We start from the raw sequence: 20,788 nt of genomic DNA, 5'->3' as shown, positions 1-20,788 counted from the left end.
ACTTCTTTATACAACATAATAATTTGTAGTATAATGCATCAAAACAAGTGAGCCGTTTGAGAGCCGGCTCTCTTTAATGAGTTGAGCCAAAAAATCCGGTTCTCTATAAAGAGACCGACTTCCTTTCACTACACAACTCGAACTCGTTTCGTGATAGTCGGTGTATACCGGATGGTACCCATGATTGACAAATTTCAGCTGGTGCCCAGGGGGCGGGGCAGACCGGTCGCCAAGGCGACCATGACATAATGTGGCTTTAAATATGTACCGGTATTCATTTTTAATGTATTGAAAACAAATGAATACATTTATATTTTTGCTTTTTGATTCATTCAAAAATATATACATAATTATATCCGAGGGGTGGACAAACTAGGGCCTCCAGGGCACATTAGGCCCATCAGTTTTATCAGGCTTTATTTTGTAAATAAATACATAGATAATTAAGAAAACATTAACCTATATGTTTATTTGATTATTTTTGATGTTGTTTAAAAAAAGCTGGCTTTAGTTTACTTGTTTTTTATTCTATTATAAAATAAATATACTGGCCTCCCTGTGCAGAGTTTGCATGTTTTTCCCGTGCCTGCACTGGGATGGGCTCCAGCATTCCCATGACCTTAGTGAGGATAAAGCGGTGAAGAAAATTGATGGGTTCATTTTTCGATTATTCGATCATGTATACACATTCAGGCAATTTGGTTGCATGTGGGGATGCACTGCGTGTTCATCCAAAATATTGTTATGACACAAAGCACTTTGGGACTAGTAGTACAGAGACAAATGATACATGAAAACTGTGGCTCCCTTGCTAAAAAGCTTTGTGTGTGTTGGTTGATTTATTTGGCATAAAGAAAGCATCCCGTAATTGTGAAATTCACGGTAGATCGGAGGTTGATGGTGGACGCATCAGGTTAGCACTGCTCGTTCTATGCGTTTATACTGTCATTGGCGTCGGTTTTAAGAGTATTGTTAATTATTAATTTTACAATTCTAACCATTTTAACATAGTTAGAAGTAAAGCAGCCGAGTCCTGCCATGGCCGGGCATTATACCGGCGGGCGGAGACGTAACTGCGTGAGATTCTTGCTCAAAGATGTTGTGGCAATTTCGGAGGGAATGTCAAGGACGGATTTTATTAACAAGTTTGTTGAAAAGATTCTGAAGTTTAAAAAGGAGGAGGTACATGCTGTCATAAAAATGACTTCTGGCAAAGGCTTTGATGTGAGTTTTGAAACGGCAGCTCTTTATCAAGAGTTTTGGAATCGCTTTGAGGGAGTGAGGTCCCAGTTTTCAGGATTTACAGTGGAGAAGCTGACTGATAATACTAACAAGATTGTCGTTGTTAGAATGTTTAGTGAAATGATCAGTGCTGATGACGTCTGTTATTGGTTGAGTAGATACTGCTCAGTAAAAGGCCAGGCTATGAAGGTGAGGTGTGAGAAAGGCTATTGGAATGGTGCCTGGAGGGTACCAGTCCAACTACGGCAAGATCCTCAGGGCTTTCAGGGAATGAAACAAATTCCGTCGACTATATTCCTGGGGGAAAACCGTGGCTTTATCCACTATCAAGGGCAACCGAAACTCTGTCGCAAATGTGGTGAGCATGGGCATCTGGCTGAGGTATGTGATCGAATTTTTTGTGGAAAGTGCAGAACAATTGGACATTCCTTTGAGGAATGTAGCAATAGCAGAAAATGCAATCTCTGTGGAGAAACGAATCACCTCTTTAGAAACTGCCCGAATTCGTTTGCTAACAAATTGAAAGCTAGGAAGGCAGTTAACAAAGACAACATAGATAATGAAATGAATAAATGTCACAAAGACAATGAAGTGAATAAAGATAACAAAGACAATGAAATTAATAAAGTCATGGAAATACAAAATGAAAATGAACAAGAAATTAATGAAGTTATAGAAATACCCAATGAAGATGAACAGGAAATGAATAAAGTTATGGAAATACCCAATGAAATTGATCAAGAAATGCACAAAGAAATTGGACAAGACAAACAAATTGAAAAAACAGATGTACCTACCAAAACCCCTGGAGCAGAGACCAGAGAATCAAAATTGAAACAGGAAGAACCTGGAAATTCTGATTCGATTTCTCATAAAATACCTGAATTTGGACATGACAAACGAATAGAAAAAGCAACTGCCACTCCGAAAACACATATTAATCAGAAAGGGCCTGGAAGAGAGTTCAAATTAGCAAATTTGTTTGCTACGCCATTGCCGGGATTTGAAGAAGTCAAACAAATCGAAAAGGCGAATGACTCTCCAAAAACCCATACGGGCACTGGAAAGAGGAGTAAAAGTAAGACAAAATTGGGAGTGGTGAAAAAACCAGAAACAAAGATAAGAGATTTAGAAGAAAGCCGATTGCCGGTGAATAAGCCCACAAGGGAACTGTATGAAGTTGAGACAGAGGAAGTCGGGGAGGGAAAAAATCTGACCCTTAGTGGGCAAGGAAGTAAGAGACCCTTTGATAGGTCCTCTGGCTCACCCCCTAACCCAGAAAAAAGGGGAAGACCTGGAACCACAGACAGAGAGTCAGAGGGTCCCAGAGTTTTCCCCGGTGAGTCTCAAAATGAGGTACTACTCTTAAGTGATGTGTCTGTCACAGGTGACACTCTCGATGATCTCGATGATCACCAAAGAATGGACTCAGATCCCCCGGTTTTGTCTAACTAGTTTAAATACTTTAACAACAATTATGAACATTACATTCTCTACTATCAATGTGAGAAGTGTGAGATCAAAGGTTAAGGCTCACAGTGTTTTATCGTTCTTAAAAACTATCAGAACGGATGTGTTTTTACTACAGGAATGCTGCATCCCCTTTCTAAAAAATTATAAACAGTGGGAAGAGATTTGGCCATATCCGTCATTATGGAGTGGCTCGAATGAAAACCGTAACGATGGGGTAGCCATTTTAATAAACAACCCTCAACTCATCATAAAGGGGAGTACTGTGATAAGAGACGGACGCGCAATCTTAGCAAGACTTTCTTATATAGGGAATGATTTTAACCTCATTAACATATACGGCCATGCCGACAGACAACTCAGGTACGAACTTTTAGAGGACATCCAGTCGCATATGCTAGGCCATCAACCACTAATCGTGGGAGGAGATTTTAATTGCATCCTAAGTAGGAAGGATAGAAAGAGGAATGATGAGGAGTTTAAAGTAGATAAAACATCAACTTTATTACAAGACATGTGCCGGACATTTAAACTGGTGGACTGTTTCAAATCCATACATCCAGGAGAGGAGGGCTTCACCTGGTTCAGTAGTGACAATGCCAGAGCCTCTCGAATAGACTACATATTTACGAGGGGTTTAGCACAGAGTGATGCAAGATTAATTCCAGTTTTTTTTTCGGATCATTTGCTACTGTCCTGCTCTTTCTCATTTCCTTCAGGTATGACTGTTGGGAAGGGTTTGTGGAAGTTAAACTGCTCCCTGCTGGAGGATGAGGCTCTAGCCGCACAATACAGGGAGCTGTACAAAGACTGGCAGACCCTTCAAGACTCGTATGATTCACGAGCACAATGGTGGGAAATGACAAAGAAACGAACACAGACCTTTTTTAAAAATGCAGGGAAAAACAAGAAACTCAAAGAGATGAAACGCATGTCGGGACTACAAAGAAGACTCCAACGCTATTTCATCCTAACAGAAAAGGGGATGGACTTTAATGATGAAATCAAAGAGATCAAACAAGAACTAAACGCTTTGGCGGAAATAAAGAGCAAAGGCATCATAATAAGAAGCAGAGAAAGAGAAATAGAAGAAGGGGAAAAATGTACACGCTACTTTTTAAAAAAAATTATGGGCAAAAATGAGGGGATTTTTAAACTTCAAAACGAAAACGGGCAAATAACAAAGGAATGTAGTGAAATAACCAGATTGGTCGAAGACTACTACAAAAAATTATTTGAAAAGAAAGAAACATATGAGAATGAAATGGGGCATGTATTAGATCATATTTCAAGATCAGTGCGTCAAGACCCCTTTTTAACATCGGACTTTACCCAAGACCAACTGAATGATTGCATAAAGACTATGAAAAAAGGCAAATCACCCGGGGAGGACGGACTCAACCTCGAATTTTACCGGACTTTTTGGGATATTTTAGCACCAGATCTGTTAACTGTTTTTAACGAATTTTCCAGTCGAGACCATATGCCAGACAGTTTCAGAATCGGGATAGTTACTCTATTGCACAAAAAAGGAGACAAAATTGACTTAAAAAACTGGCGACCCATAACGCTTTTAAACGTGGACTGTAAAATTTTCAGCAAGCTTCTAGCAACACGAATGTCTGTTGTCTTGGGAGACTTGGTTGATCCAGACCAAACCTGTGCCATTGTGGGAAGGAAGATCAGCGACAGTCTCATGCTGATCCGTGACACCATTTGTTATGCAAGAGACAGAAACATGCGACTAGCGGTCCTAAACCTAGACTTTGAAAAAGCCTTTGATCGAGTCTCGCACCAATACCTCTTCAGGGTATTGCAAAAATGTGGTTTTCCCCAAAAATACATCAATTGGGTAGGACTGCTATACCGAGACATCTACAGCAAATTCATGATTAACGGGAATTTATCGGAAGCAATCGAGATCAACTGCGGTGTACGTCAAGGTTGCCCTATGTCTCCCCTTCTCTATGTTCTTTGCATTGAACCTTTGGCACAAATGTTAAGAAAAGATAGATTTGTCGAAGGCATCAATATCCCAGGAAGTGGGGGACAAATTACCAAGTGTGTTTTGTACATGGATGATTTTAATATTTTGTGTACTGACCGCGCATCTGTTGAAAGAGCCCTTGACTTGACTGACCTGTTTGGGAGGGCGTCTGGGTCAAGGCTAAATAGAGAAAAATCACAAGTGAAGTTTTATGGAATGTGGAAAGGGACAGAAAGGGCGGGACTCCCGCTGACGGTGTTAAAGACAGACCAGAAAATCCTAGGGATGAAGTTCGGTGCGGATGGAGGAGGCGAGACCAGCTGGGATGACGTGACAAGGAAAGTTAAGCAAAAACTTGTTTTTTGGTCACTAAGAAAACTGACAATAGAGGGGAAGGTCCTAATCATCAAAGTGATCATCCTCCCAATGCTTTTGTCAATCAGTTTAATTTTTATGCCTAAAAGAGGCGTGCTGTTGCAGATGGACCGAGCCGTCTTTCGCTTTGTCTGGGGCTCGGGGTGGGGGGGGATGGAAAGAGATACAATGAAGAAGAGGGGGGAGGGAGGGGGGGGGGAGTGCCTGACCTCCAGCTTTTCCTGGGGGGCGGGTATGTCTCTCTCCACTTCCGGAGCGCTGTGGGCCCACCCGGCAGCCCGAGGGGTCAAGCGGTGGCCCGTTTTTGGATGGGCTCGTATTTGCGGAGGCTGGAGCTTGCGCCGGACAGTCGTTTGATTCCAGTTTCGTTTGGCTTGCCACCAACGCATCTCTTTATCCGGGATTTTTTGAAGGGGTTTGATTTGGAAACACAGGGGTGTCACGCTTTGCAGAACCGCAGGGCCCTTGTTGCTGTTGTGCAAGAGCGAGCTACAGTAAGCCCTGTGCGGGGGCTTGCGTTTGGCGAATCCACAACGGTTTGGAGCAACGTCAATCATCCTGCCCTCCCAAACAGACTACGAGACTTGTCATGGATGGTGGCTCATGAAGTTCTCCCAGTCAGAGCTGTAATTCACCACCGAGGAATGTCAGCGACTTTGACGTGCCCTCGACCTGGCTGTGGCGCCCAGGAGTCGGTGAGGCACCTTTTTTTGTGAGTGCAGCGCTGCCAAGGTCTTGTGGACAATGGCCGAACAACTAGGAAAGTTCCCGGACTTGCCAGCAGGAGAGGTCCCTGATGCACAGTACGTGCTTTACGGGGTGGGTCGGTCGAGGAGGCATCGGAACGACTTTGCCAGGGACTGGCTCACTCTCGCCGCCATCAAGGACGCCATCTGGACCTCCAGAAACCTGCTGGTATGGAGGTGCAGGCAGATCCCCCCCGTGGCTGTGCTCCAAATGGCTGCAGATACCATACAATCTGCGAGCGGCGGGCCTAGGACACAGCCATAAAGAAGACTCGTCTGTACCCACCCGGAGGGGGGAGCCGGAGCTACACTGTGGGAGTCCCGGCAGCAACGGCCTGGGTTGTGGAACCCAGAAGGGAGAGGACCCACGCAGAATGGAAAGGACCCACACAGAGGACTGGAAGAATGCTGCTTGGGAGGGTGGGATGGCAGAGCTATGCCCTTGCACAATAGTATTGCCTTTTACACGCTGGTTAACTACTGTTAAAAGAAAATAACTCTGAAATTGTTTAATTGATGTTGAAAATGTCAGGAAAAAATGTTAAAACGTCATATCGTCACATCATATTGTCAAATATAAAAAAAATTTGAATATGCTTGATGGCTGTGTTTTGCTGCTGTTGGTGTCAGTGGATTTGTTCAGACCGAGGACAATCGACTTTGGCCTGGACGGATCTATTGACACTAACAAAGATGTTATATAATGAAATTGTGAATATGTTTGATTTTCGAGAAGGTTTGTTCAAACCTCACTTTGTGTTTGCTGTTAAAAACGTAATATTGGAATATAATATTGTGAATGTGCTTAATTGCTGTTGAGATTGTCATGATTGTTTTCTGTTTTTAGTGTCAATAAATTTGTTCAAACCAAAAAATTTCCATTTTATTTTCTGCCCACACGGCGAAAATTCCAGTTTTATCCATCTATATAGAATGTAAGTCTATGCTTCTGCGGTACCACCCATTAACATATGAGACGCAGCATTGGAGCTAACTTTTGGAGGATGTAAGCACAGTATTTAATTGAATTTAGTGGGTGACATTAGGAAATGATAATTTATTTGATGTCAAAAGTTAATTGTGGAAACAACCTCTTTTTGCGTAATAAAGTCCCCCCCTTTGTCAGGACCAGAACGGAGACAGGACCCACTCGCGTAACGTTTCTCAAAGTTTTATTGGGAATAATGGAAAGGAGTGCACACCCGATCCGGAGATTGCTGGTCGCGGGGAGTAAGTTGCTCAGACGCGAAAGTGGGACTTCCGTGGCGAGCGATGGCGGTGTCGGGAACATAAAATAGTCGAAAACCAGGAGAGGAGAGTAAACGTGGTCGAGGTCAAACAGATCGTAGCGGGAGGAAAACAAGAGCAAAAACACAAGACAGGCAAAAAAGGGCTTGCCGTGAAAAAACAGAGATTCGCAGACGGACTGACAAAAGGGGATTGACATGACAGAGTTTAAATACTGACAGGGGGACAATTTGTCATCAAGCTGCAGCTGGCAACCATGACAGAAGCTAGCGCCAAACGGCGGGGCCAATTGGGCGCCATGGGAACCGTGACACCTTTGGCCTTGGAATCTATATACAGTGGAACCTCGGTTTTCCAACGCCTCTCAGTTCGGACAAATCGGTGTTCGACCAAAAATTTCAAGAAATTCTTGCTTCGCTGTTCGGTCAAAAAATTCGGAGTTTGAACGCCGGTACGCTAGGGTGCGATGCTGAGCGGCGTACGGATGTTTTAGCCCCTAATTATGCCTCCGAAGAAGGTCGGTGCAAGCAGGACAGGTGAAAAAAGACAAGTTGTTCATACAACTATTGCCTTTAAGAAAGACATATTAGCTAAATATGAAAGAGGTGTACGAATTTCCGATCTTGCTAGTGAATACAGCATGGCTAAATCTACTATCAGTACGATAGTAAAGAATAAGGAGGCTGTGAAATCGAGTGATGCGGCTAAGAAAGTTAGCGCTATAAGCAAGCAACTGCCGCAAGTTTTTGAAGAGGTTGAAAAACTTTTGATGATTTTTCTCTCCCCACCATCCACCACAAAGGTAAGAAATCATATTCATAATCCTCTTTATTTTTACACATTCATGTTACGATAACGCGAACGTACGATTAGCCTGGGTTAGCTTTGTTTATGTAAAACATTCAGGGTGTTGGAACTGAGCTCCCTTTCCAATGAAGCGCTAGCCACTTTTTGTAGAGACCCGGCGTGACGTGTAAACGACCTGATTTTTTTTTATTTTTACACGTTCATGTTAGCGTAATCTTTCGTACGGAAGATTACGCTAACGCGAACGTACGATTAGCCTGGGTTAGCTTCATGTTTACGTTCATGGTAAACATTCAGGGTGTTGGAACGGATTAAAACGATTTTACATTACTTTTAATGGGAAAAACGATTTCAGTGATTGAACAAATCGGTTTTCGAACAGAGTTCTGGAACGGATTATGGTCGAGAACCGAGGTTCCACTGTACTCGCAAACATGTCTCTAGGCATGTGACCGATTCATTCAGGAGTGGCGTGCCAGATCCTGGCAACCGAGGCCACTGAAAACTCTTGGAAGTTCAACGGCTTGGATGGTGCCCTTCGCAAAATTGTTTTAACAATGTCTCTTGATTAAATGAACTTTCAATGCGAAGTGATGACCTTTGGGTCTTCATTTCATAGTAACAAATGCAAAAGAACCCACATAAGCACTCGTGTGCTCTCTCGCCCTCCTTCTCTTTTTGAAAAAATGAAGAAAAAAAAAAACAGCGAGCAGGGTTCATTCTCACATGTCTCTCAGCAGTGAATCATGTGGTCATGAAAGAGAGAGCGACATTGTGGCCAGTGTTGCCAAAATATGCAGTGGAGCGAAACACACGTCCGAATCAACCTCAGGGCTTGTGCAATTGCCGTGAAATGTGCTCCACACGGGTTCTTTTCAAAATGAAGTCAACACCTTGCTATTATTCTCTGTATCTACACCAAACATGGGGTTGTGTTTGCCGCTGAGAAATATGACCCGGGGTTTGTGTGTCATCGTCGCTGTTTTCCCAAACAGGTCGTATAAAAAGTCAGCTGTACCTGCAGCGATCCATGTTTACCTTTTCCACTTTGCACTAGGCATTTCTTAGGGCACAACTTAGTGTGTTTGCACTTTCACAAACTCCAGCTGGACTACGGAATGGTGAGTCTTTGAATCGCACTCGTTTTAACCTGTTTCCTTCTAGTTTGATATGAAACATACGCCAGTCCTTTTTGAAGAACAGTCTTTTGGTTGATGCTTCTAGACAACCATGTTCGATCTGAACAGTACCTGCACAGAAACATTTAAGTGTGGTTATGTTTTAATAATTCACCAAACCAGAAATGGGCCGAAAGATTCTGAGGGCCTTGCTTATATTGTTAAGTTGACATCTTCTTGGTCAGTTTAGTTTGAAATTTAAGTTATATGTGGAAATGACATGTATTTCAATGATGTCCTCCTTATATTGCTACTTCTAAAACTGTTTAAAGTCTGAAAAACAGACATGTGAACCAGACTACAATTTTCCTGTCTGATGTATCAGAAGATAAACTTCTGACAAAGTCGTATATGTGAACCAAATCCGTTAAAAAGGCCTTGTAGCATTTCTTGAATTTATGTCGGATGGATAAATCCCTGTCAGCCTTTTTGTAACCAGGTCTACCCTTCATATGTAAATCTACCATCCATAACCACACCACAGTAGTACAGTTGTAATTACAGTAAATATTTGTATAAAAAACACTTGTATGGTGGCAACTGAGAATGCCTCCTAATGAAGCTTGAACTACGCCTCACCACAAACGAGTTCATGGCATTTTCGTGATCAAAGGGAAATTGCTTTCCATGGAAACAGCTCCTTTGACAGCACAGGGGGAGAAAACATACAAATTCAGCAGACCCTTGGGATGAACCATCGTGGACTAAAATGCTTTTTCCCCACTATAGGACATCAACACAAACTATCTTACGTGATGAAAAACTGTGCATGCATGAGTAGTTACTCTCAGACCCCTGCCTGTTATTTGTCAGTGTCATAAAAGGATGGTCTTTTATTGTTTTGGGTCAAGGCATGATGCAATTGCTAATATGGCTAAACTAACTGCCCAAATGCTTTTTTTCTACCTTAATTCAGTTCAAAGTCTCAAGTAGTTCAGAAAGACTGAGCACATCTGTGATACAAAAATGTATTTTTCTTAGCTAGGGTCGCAAGGCTTGCATTGATGCTTCAGTGGAAAGCAAAAAAACTTTCCCTTGTTCATGAAGCGTCCAATGCCCTATTTTGTTTAGTACTGAGGGGCTCTATTATTCTTCCAGTGATGTTGGTTACCCTATATCTTAATGCTTGGACAATTCCAACCAGTTTGACCATGTCTCTCAGTCTACTTTCCAGGTGTTGAACTGCACACAAATTGACGATGTGCTGGAAAAGTACTTCCTGTCCCCATCTTATGGGATCGAGTTCTGCATCGGCTTCCCGGGAAATCTGATGGTGGTCCTCGGCTATCTGTTTTGTCTTCCTAAGTGGCGGAGTTTCCACATCTACCTCTTCAACCTGGCAGTCTCTGACCTAATTTTCCTCTGCACGCTACCCCGCCTCTCCTACCTCTACGCCCATGGCCAAAAAGAAACCAGCCACTACGCTTGCGTCATCAACCGCTACGTCCTACACGTCAACCTCTACTCATCCATTCTGTTCATGGCCTGGCTGAGCATGGACCGCTTTTTGGTTCTTCGCCACCCGGCTCGGAACCACATCCTTTTGAAACCAAGGGCGGCGTTGTTGGTCACAGGGTTGAGCTGGTTGGCTGTCAACGCGGAAGTTAGCCCTATGATCGTGTTAATGCTGCAGGATCTACAGAGTGAGAACTGGAGTCGCTGCAAAGACTTTGCTAGCTTACAAGGCGACATTAGCGTTTTGGGGTACAGCGTTGGTCTCTCTTTAACTGGCTACGTTCTACCATTGCTAGGACTCTGCGGATTCTACAAAAAGATTTTGGAGCTACTGCGGACGCAGGAAAAGGTTTTTCATCGCCAGAATTCACAGTACAAGCACACACTCAGAGTGGTGGCATCAGCGTCGGCGATGTTTTTGGTTCTATACATGCCGTACCACGTAATGAGGAATGTGCGAATTGCTTCGCGGAGGGAATGGGCAGAGTTGCGATTGTGTACAAGGATGTACATTGAAGGGTTTTACATCTTGACAAGACCGTTAGCCTTCTTGCACAGCGTCATCAACCCGGTCTTTTATTTCCTTATGGGGGACAAGTTCAGAAAGTTACTACTTGCAAAAGTCAGAAAGCTGGCCACAAAAACACCAGTTTGATAGCATTTGATCACTTCCTAAGTATAAGACGATTGAAGGCCTCGCATGACGTTAAGCATGTAACACGGGGCTGGAGAATATCTCCTAAGGCATCAACACGGCAACAAAGGGCTGATTATTTTGTTTTTGCTTTTTATTTCCCACAACATGACCAAAGATAGATTTCTTAACATGCAAGACGTCACTGAACAATTCCTCAGGGTTTCTCATGTAAAATAAATCCAGCAGTGATTCAGTAGTCCTTAAGTGTCCAAATTTTATTTCGCGGTCCCAAAAAGTAAGATGAATGTAAGCCAAGAAAAAGAATGGGGCGAAACAACATAAAAACATTAAAAATCTTCTCTCATATGCTGAAAATGTACCACATTCTAAGACAGTTTTGTTGTTAAGTATAACATTTCTACTGATATCTTGGTAGAAAACATTATTTTAAAAGTCACACAGATTAATGTTTGCTAAAACAAAAAATCACAAAAAACTACGTAGAAATAGCCACTTTAAAAAAAAAACTATTTTTGATTTTAAGCTAAACCAAAGAAAAAAGGTAAAAATACAATTAGAAGGATATAGAAAAAAAAAAACACTTCACATATCTTAAGATGGGTTTTTTTCTTGTGTCAAAGGAAAAAAACTGTAATGTCAACTTGGTGGAAAATATAGATTTTTAAAAGTAACCAAGATGAAGTTTAAAAAAATATACCACGAACAGCGGGAACAAATAAAGATTACAAATATTGTCATATTTGAAGAAAAAAAGGACTAGTTTTACTTTTAAAGTTTTTTGTTGTTGTAAAATGAGAGGATTTGTACTGGAATCTTAAAACAATATGTATAATCATCTGTTATAAAGAGAAACCAAACCAAATATCTAAACCAGAAAGAATATACTTAAAATCGACTTTTTTCTGCTGATGGTGCAACATATTTTTAGCAGTGTATTATCTGTATGATTTCCACTATAACATGCGCACAAAATTAATATATATGTGCATTTTACACACTGCCAATCAACATGTTACACAAAATGACATCACTTCCTCTAAGGACTGACACTTTGGAGTCCTCGCCGTGTCTATTCCTAAACTGATGACAGAGCTATCAAATATTGAAAATGTTTTTTTGCTGAATGGATAGAGAATTTTCATATTACGAAACTTTAGAAGATGTTCTAACTTACAAAAAAAAAAACCACAATATAATGGATTGATTCCTCTAGATGCCAATCTTTGTTTAAAGATGCACTGGAAATACATTGAACTAGCCTATTTAAACCAAGAGCAGCATTGAGTAAAGATATACATCATCTGTACTTTTCTCGCAGCATGGCGGCGCAGTGGTTCTGAGTTCAAACCTCCTGTATGGAGTTTGCATGTTCTACCCGTGCTTGTGTGGGTTTCCGGTTAATTGGTCTGTTCAAATTGTCCCTAGGTGTGAATGAGCGAGCGAATTGTCTGTCCCTGTGTACCCTGCGATTTGCTGGCAACCAGTTCAGGGTGTCCCCTGCTCACTGCCTGAAGATAGCTGGGATGGGCTCCAGCGTCCCCGCGACCCTACTGAGGATAAGCGGTGCAGATAATGGATGGATGGATGTATTTCTCAATTTCAATATACAATTTTTTAAAAGAAAATGCATTTTTCCTGGCGAAGTACATTGCACATTATTCTTAGTATTTGGTAAGTTTCTTCATTTTTAATCACATCGTGCAACAAAAAACTGACGTCAGGTGTCAAAGATTGGTGAAAATATGAGTCGAGGTAACTGGTCTAAAAGCCAAGCAGGAAAATATAAAAGGAACGGCAAATGACCGGCACTAATAAAACACAGTATTCGAAGAAAAAAACACAGTGGGGGAGAAATTCGTGGAGGTAGCCAAGCACATTTGAAATAAACATCACCGTAAACAGAGAATGTAGTTGTCTTTTATTGATCGTTTAACTGCCTGAATTGACGAGGCCAAGGACTCTTTGGTTTAGTTGACTTCTTACCACGAAAGAAACAAAATTCCATTCCCGTTTTGCATGGCCCACAATAACAAGCCAATCCTAAATATAACAGATGTTTCCTCATATCACTGTTCTGTTCATAAGTCAACTTACGATATGTTTTTTTTTTAATTTTAGAATGGTCAAAAATGTCTGAAGTCCGGATAACACTGGCTTAGTTTAGCACTGATATACCACACACGGCCTACACGCAACATACTCAACCTGTTCTCATTGTGAAGTCACATGACCTAGATAGGACCATTTAATGCTAACTCACCCGAGTACACTAAGCAGTATAAAGTTAATTTTCTAATAGATGTATTCTCCAAACCAGGAACAAAAACTGAACGATGGTAAGATCTAGAAGTTTTCTAGACTTTTTCCAAAACAGAATTTCGTAAGCCGCGACTTTTTTGCCAAGCTTTCAACCCTGCGGCTTATGCAACGGTGCGGCCAATTTATGCATTTTTCGTAACGGCTGCTAGTGGCGCCCGAGCAGTTAAGGTAAGAGGGACACACGTGAAATATGTGTCGAAGAAGACGCAAGTTTAATACAACTTTGTGCATGAATAAAACTAGCATGAACAGACAACTCATCATGGAAAATGTGTCAATAGAAAGGGGGATACTAACTACCCTATTCCGAATAATTTTACTAGTTAATTTGTAAACAGAACTAATGTGGCGAAATGAACAACGGCCAACAGAGCAGAAATGTTCAAAGCCGATTTTTCTTTATCTGTCGGGATAATCGTGTGTTTTGGAGTAAATGTTTTACATGGTTGGATTCTATGGATTGTCCTTGATGTAACGAAGCCATTTTCGCAGACAGTCAAAGAAGTTCGTTTCGCCACATCATTTCAGATTACTGATAAACAGACTCGTAAAATAATTCCCAATATGGTAGTTAGCATCCCACTTTCGATTGACATATTTTTTATGATAAGGGTCAGTTAACACTACTTTCATTCATACACAAAGTTACATTAAACTTGCGTCCTCCTAGACACATATTCGAACTGTCTCTCTCTTACCTGTACTCAGAGAGCCCCTGGCGGCCGTTACAAAAAATGCATAAAATTAGCCACATCAGCGCATAAGCCACAAGGTTGAACGCTTGTGACAAAAGTCGCGGCCTATAGTCCGAATTTTTGGATATTTATATATGTCAATATATAACTTTGGGGTGATAATATTAGCATACATGTACATACTTTTTGAATCAATGTAGTCTCAGATTTTAAAAAAAGTTGCAAAAACTGCCAAAAACATGTCAGTTCCAATTCAGTTTGACAATCACAACCAGAGCTTTTATTCCATTGCTATTAGACAGATTCTAAGAAACAAAAACTTAAAAATCAAAACCATCTTGACAGCGTGGCTAACATCTTAAACACATGGACACGATTGTGTTTTTTCTAGCAAAAGCTGGAAGAAAAGAATAATCCAGCATTTTATGGGATCCTTGCAAACCAAAGACAGGAAAAGAAACGTGTTGTGTACATTCTATACAGGAGGCAAGCATACGACAACCAAGATATCTTTTCTCTCGCACAGTGTAAACCTACCCTAAGAATCAATGCTTATAATCCATTTCACTTTATTGTTATTATCCCTTTGTAGTGGTAAAGGAATTCAGGAATGAATCTCCAAACGAAAATCTTAATCACACACACTGCACGAGTACTGCTACACCTTCCAAGAAAAAAATAAAAATTATTGTGACACCTTGATTATTGATTCACCGTTTCCAAGGATACCCAGAAAATGAGGTAAGAGGTAAACCTGACACGGAAAAGAATCATAACCTCATTACTTTGGATACATGATTGATGAATTTGTGCTGTATAGTGAACCCTCGCTATAGGGCAGTTATCTTTTCACAGTTTCGCTTCTTCACTGATTTTCATCGTGCTTGGTGTTTTTCATTCTGATTGGCCAAACAGTGCTTCTTCGATACCTGTGCCTCAATAACTATTCCATTCAACATGTACAAGTACGTAAAACTGCTTACCAAATTTGCATAACGTATGTGCAAATTATCTTGCGATTTCGAGTGTCGATAAAAGGCTCTACACAACTATTAAAAAAAATGATAAGAAAATAAAGGTTTCTTTATCACGGAATTTGCCTATCACAGGTTCTTTTTGAAGCGTAATCTCTGCGAAACACAAGAGGTTCACTATATCACATATTTATCTGCACACGAAAAAATGTAAAGACGGAAGTGAGCATCTTATAGCAAGATCACTAATTTATTAGACAAAATGCCAACAATTTTCCATGTACACCTAAATTGCACCTAATGTGAGCAACTATTTTAATACATTTGAAATAAGAACACCCCAAAAAAGATACAAGGTGTATTAATTATCATAACTGTAAATATACAGATTTAAAATAAATGATCAAATTAGGCTTAAGGCTTAACCACTTTAGGAATCTTAAGTCTAGAGCTGGCTATTACACGAAGAAATCCTAAGCCCTCACACGCTCCATCTTTTGTACAAAGAAAAATCCATAAATGCATGCTAAGATGAAGAACCCCATCAAAAACATTCACGATAAAATAGCCATTACTAGACCAGTCGAAGTGCTCGAGTTGTACGGTCCTTTTCTGGATCAGTGGATAGAGATTTTCTCGGATGATGGGAAAATATTACGAAGATAGAATGGGCAACTAACTTCGTTTTCAGATCCTTCGCATGACAAATTATATACAGTGGTGCGTAAACGTTCGAATGCTTTCAACCTCCACCAAAAGTTTTGAGAATTTTTTTTTTTTGACTAAATTTCAGAATTAGAACACCCCACAAGCCGAGAGAGCAGCCTTTTTAAATGTGTGCGTGGTGACGAAGCCCCAAAAAATCTCACAGGAAAAGCAGTCCACCCAGACAAAATATTTGATAGACATATTAGAGATAACTGATGTTAAGTCCTTGAACCAAGATTGAAAAATACTGTTGAGTGGATGCAATGTCAAAGATGTGACAATACACAAGCAAAAATTCCTCAGTCTATGACCACCACAATGAAAGAACTCTGACAAATTAAAAATAATTGTATTTGTTTGATATTGCCAATGTTCAGCAGCACGCCAGTGCAGTGGTTAGCATGTGTGTTGCACAGTTCTAAGGTCATGAGATCGAACCTTCCTGTGTGGAATTTGCATGTTCTCCCCGTGCTTGTGTGGGTGTCCTCCGGGCACTCCGGTTTCCTCCCTCATTCCAAAAACATGCATGTCAGGTTAATTGGCCGGTCCAAATTGTCCCTAGGTGTGGATGAGCGAGTGAGTTGTCGTCTGTGTGCCCTGCGACTGGCTGGCAACCAGTTCAGGGTGTCCCCTGCCCACTGCCTAAAGACAGCTGTGATGGGCTCCAGCACACCCGCGACCCTACTGAGGATAAGCGGATAATGGATGGATGGATATATTGCCAATTCTAGCATGCAGACTGTAGAATACAAATTATATTTTCTAAACGTAATCACCATGAAGTGTTTAACAAATACTATAATGTGTCATTTATAAATCTTTGTAACTCAAATGTCGTTAAAACATGGTGCGTTACTCTTTTATTTTTTAAAAGCATGCTGCATCACAACCTCTTCTGATTACTATCTGTTTTTATTTCACTCACAATGTGACAACTAACATCTATTTTGCTAATGTTAAGAAGGGTGGGTGAAATACAACTAGATACATTTACTGTAGCACCATCTCAAGCACGAAGTACAAGGCTCAGTCAACCACTGATACATCATGCCATTTAGAAATCCAATTGTCTAGAAAATCACAATGACCCTTCACCAGTAAACAATTTTCAAAACCAGTCCACAAGCTACTCAGGTGTTGGCAACTACCTATTGGCCCCCAGGATTACGTTGGTGATCCAGAGTGTAGAGACTATTCCCCCTGCTGACAACACCAACTACGAACGGCTATGCACCGGAAGTGACCAGACTCTCCAGCTATATAATAAAGATTTCAAACCCCAAAATGTTCATATGTAATCAAAAGATTAAATATCCGTGTGTCATGTTCATGCAATGCAGTAGTTCTCTGCATGTCAAAGTGAAATTTTGCCCATTATCCAAAATTATTAAAAAAATATAATAATTCAAATAGTAATAATTATGATTGACCAGTTTGAAAACTTTATTTGGAAAGCACCAGCAGGAAGTCGTTGCTGACTAAGACAGCACCTCTTGACCAGGAATTCCCACATGTTTAAAAGAGATGTGCAAAGTTCCATACTTTCTCTTCTTCTTGCTGCCTTCACATGTGCTGAAAAGGTGGGGGAAGGCCTAGGCCACCCGGGAACAATAGCGACCAGCAAGGCCTAAAGCCACACCCTCGTCTCCCAGCCAGGAAACATGGCAAAACCAAGCCATAATTCTGCTTTCCCCTATCCCTCGTCTGAAGGTTGCCATGAAAGGAATATGGAGACTTGTCCGAGGAGTTTTTTTTTTTCACCATGTGGCCTACCTACCCTAGCCCTCAAACCGCCCTGTTTTCTAAGACTGTGAGGGCTTGTGTCAACAATGTCCTGTATTCCTTTGTTTGACTAAATTTGTGTTAGTATCAAACACGTGCATTATTTTTTTGGTGTGTCTTGAATATTTTCCTTCTGGACTGATCATTCATTATTCGTATCAATGAATTGGAAAATTAATAATTCAAAGCTAAAATTGAAATATGTTCAGAGTATTGGTTCCTTCACCGTGAGCAATACCCCCTAGCCAAATAAGTACCGTATTTTCCGCACTATAAGGCACACCTAAAAGCCTTTATTTTTTTCAAAAGCTGACCATGCGCCTTATAATACAGTGCGCCTTATTTATGGATCAATAATAAGTCGCAAAGTCTTGCAACTAATGCAGCAGCCGCCGACTAGATTTTCCCCCGAACGCAAAGTAGTCCGCGGTGTATGCTGGGATTTATTTACCGGCGTTTCATTGGCTAACCAATCTGTCAATCATCATTTGAATCGATCACTATTGGCTAAAGTTATTCGGAGGTAAAGGGGGCAGATCCTTTTTATCATTTACAGGCTTGCATAGGCTAAAGGCGCAAAACAAAGCCTGCAATTGGCCGAAAAAGATGAATGTGAATAGCAGGTTGGGTTGACGGCATAGAGAAAACAGTATTTTACTATTCTGAACTGTATTTGTAAATATTTTACTCTCCTGGATTTACTACACTCACGGATATAAAAGGACCATGGTTGCACATTATTATTGAACACAACGACTTCGGTGAGCTATATATATATTTTCCCTGTATCTTGTTTCAGACTGAACTCGATGTTTCTGTGATAAGCGGTGGAGATAATGGATGGAATGGATTGTCTATTTTTAAATTAAACTCAATTGCAAGTGTTTATTGTCATATGCACAGTAAAGTTGCGAGCGAAAAAGGAAATAGAAACTAAGGAATGGTTGGCATTTCTTGAATCCCAAGACTTTAACCTTCCGAATGATGGAACGATGCATTTGAGTGACATCGTACGGACACTGCATCCACACGTGTCTACAACACGTATTTGCTTCTTTGCAAGCTTTGGGAATGTCAAGGGGGTAATAAGTTTGACTGAACTATCTGACTGTTTTGTCGACGTTCCCATTGTAGCGCCTTATAATCCGGTGCGTCTTATGTATGTCAAATATAGGACCAAAAACTATTTTTTCGGGGTGCGCCCTATAACCCGGTGCGCCTTGTAGTGCGGAAAACACGGTAATCACATAATTAGATTCTGAATTAAATAAATACAATATAAAGCAATTCCTCTACGCTAGTGTAGTATATTTACGAAAAAGTGTCTAAAAACCCCACTGAAAATATTGTATCCCTTTTATTTACTTTACAAATTGTCCTTGAGCCATTTCACGTAATCTCCAACCATTTGGTGACCAATATTGAAGTCCATCGGCCACACGGTAAACATGAAGGCTCCATGAAATCCTCCTTGGTAGTGCTCGTGCGTTACTTGCACGCCGGCTTCTTGGAGACGCGTTGCGTACATGATCCCGTCGTCTCGTAAAACATCATACTCGCACGTTTGGATGTAAGCCTTGGGCTGAGAGCGCAAAACTGCATCAGGAACCAGCAGGGGGGACGCCCTGGGGTCCACCAAAGATTGGGCCAATCCACCGCTTGGCCCCTGCGATACTGTGGGGGCACTGTAGGTGTAGTTTCCGTGATAAATTTCAGGCAAAAAAGCGCTCCAGTTGACAAACTTCATCAGGTTAGAGGACTCGGCGTTGTTGTGGTTGTTTGCCATCATGGCTCTCAAAAAGGCTTTGTCGCTGGTGAAATATTCACTCCAAAACCGGACCATCAGGTATCTTGGTAAAATAAGCGTGTCTCGATTCTGTTGGTAAGATGGTGTGTTGAGGTCCAGTGCTTGGAGCACAGGGTAGATTAGGGCTTGGGCTTTCAATTGAACCTTTTGTGTCGGGTCCTGCAATAACTGGAAAGTTGTAGGAGAGAAATAAGAGTTGAATTCACAAACAGTATTTGATAACATTGGAGTATTGCAATACATCATCCTGTGACTTTTTACAGTAGGGTAACTTTACAAAACATGATAAAAAATCACTTGGGCCAAAAAAATGTATGCCTGCCACCATGACATTCACACATGACCGCCAGAAGCATTTTAGAGTAAGTTGGAGAGTTCAATGCGAACAAATACGACTTAAGTTAACCACAAGCGTCAAACTAAACAGGGATTGCTTGTATAGTGGACCCCCAGGACACAGCATTCCTTTCCTTATGACGTTTTCACTTTAGAATGTGGAATAAAACATTTTCTTCAGCCCGTCTTTACAGCAATTTGCCCACTATACAATGTCAACAACAAATTATTTGCGGTCCAAAAACTATATTCAATTCAACTCAAGTCATATTTAAATAAATAACCCTTCAATCTTCTCATTGTTCATTGATTGACATTTCTAAGATGCTTGTCTGCTAATAGTTGACTTCATATAAAAATGCTTGTTTATTATTGTGTCACATCACAAAATCGTGAAACTGCAAATATGCTATCGGCTGAACTAGCTCCTTCAATGCCCTTTCTCTCTTTGTTCAGTTCAGAATATTTTGCGCTTCGTAATGACTTTGCAATTTAAGGGTAGAATACTGTATTTTCAGGGTACACAGACTTGCAGTGATGCTAAAAGGAGAAGCAACAACATGACAACTAGGGAAACGGAGGTTCAAAACAAATACAAAAGAAGGCATAAAAATCGCTACACTCACCAAGTTGCATGGCTCGAAACAATCTCCTATCATGACCATTATTAAAAATAAGGAGGAGATTCAAGCAAGGAAATCTTCATGCCATCCATGACTATCCTCGCGAGTGGATGTTTAAAAATCAGTTTCATTTTTAATACGCTTTTGCATCTACCCGCTACCCTACTCGACCAGCTCAAGTTACGTCACACCAAAGGTAAATAACATTTAATTTGTCCTTCCTTTTTATAGTGTTATTAAATCATATGCAAATAAAAATACAAATAAAAAGTACTTATAATATATCGTATTTTCCGCACTATAAGGCGCACCTAAAAGCCTTTATTTTTTTCCAAAGCTGACCATGCGCCTTATAATACAGTGCGCCTTATTTATGGA

The 20,788-nt window shown here is 40.8% G+C and overlaps 2 protein-coding genes across 5 annotated transcripts in view; one reads left to right on the top strand and one right to left on the bottom strand.

The window, feature by feature from the left end:
- The first annotated feature begins 8,602 nt into the window (after positions 1–8,602).
- Positions 8,603–13,169, top strand: LOC148357606 (succinate receptor 1-like). The gene is made up of 2 exons (XM_088345003.1): positions 8,603–8,996; positions 10,216–13,169. The coding sequence occupies exons 1-2, from the start codon at positions 8,994–8,996 to the stop codon at positions 11,161–11,163; spliced, it is 951 nt and encodes a 316-aa protein (XP_088201129.1). The 5' UTR covers positions 8,603–8,993; the 3' UTR covers positions 11,164–13,169.
- Positions 13,064–20,788, bottom strand: part of aadac (arylacetamide deacetylase) — a 37,635-nt gene continuing 29,910 nt past the window's right edge. For all 4 annotated transcript variants that reach the window (XM_088344999.1, XM_088345000.1, XM_088345002.1 and 1 more), the window contains one exon: positions 13,064–19,619. In XM_088344999.1, coding sequence (XP_088201125.1) covers positions 19,011–19,619 — 609 coding nt within the window. In that variant the 3' untranslated portion in view covers positions 13,064–19,010. The remainder of the gene's footprint in view (positions 19,620–20,788) is intronic.

The sequence above is a fragment of the Urocampus carinirostris genome, chromosome 10, assembly GCF_059441175.1.
Source record: "Urocampus carinirostris isolate Australia breed hairy pipefish chromosome 10, RoL_Ucar_1.0, whole genome shotgun sequence".
Lineage (NCBI taxonomy): Eukaryota > Metazoa > Chordata > Actinopteri > Syngnathiformes > Syngnathidae > Urocampus > Urocampus carinirostris.
The sequence above is the reverse complement of the archived record's forward strand: the minus strand, read 5'-3'. Positions and strand labels throughout refer to the sequence as shown.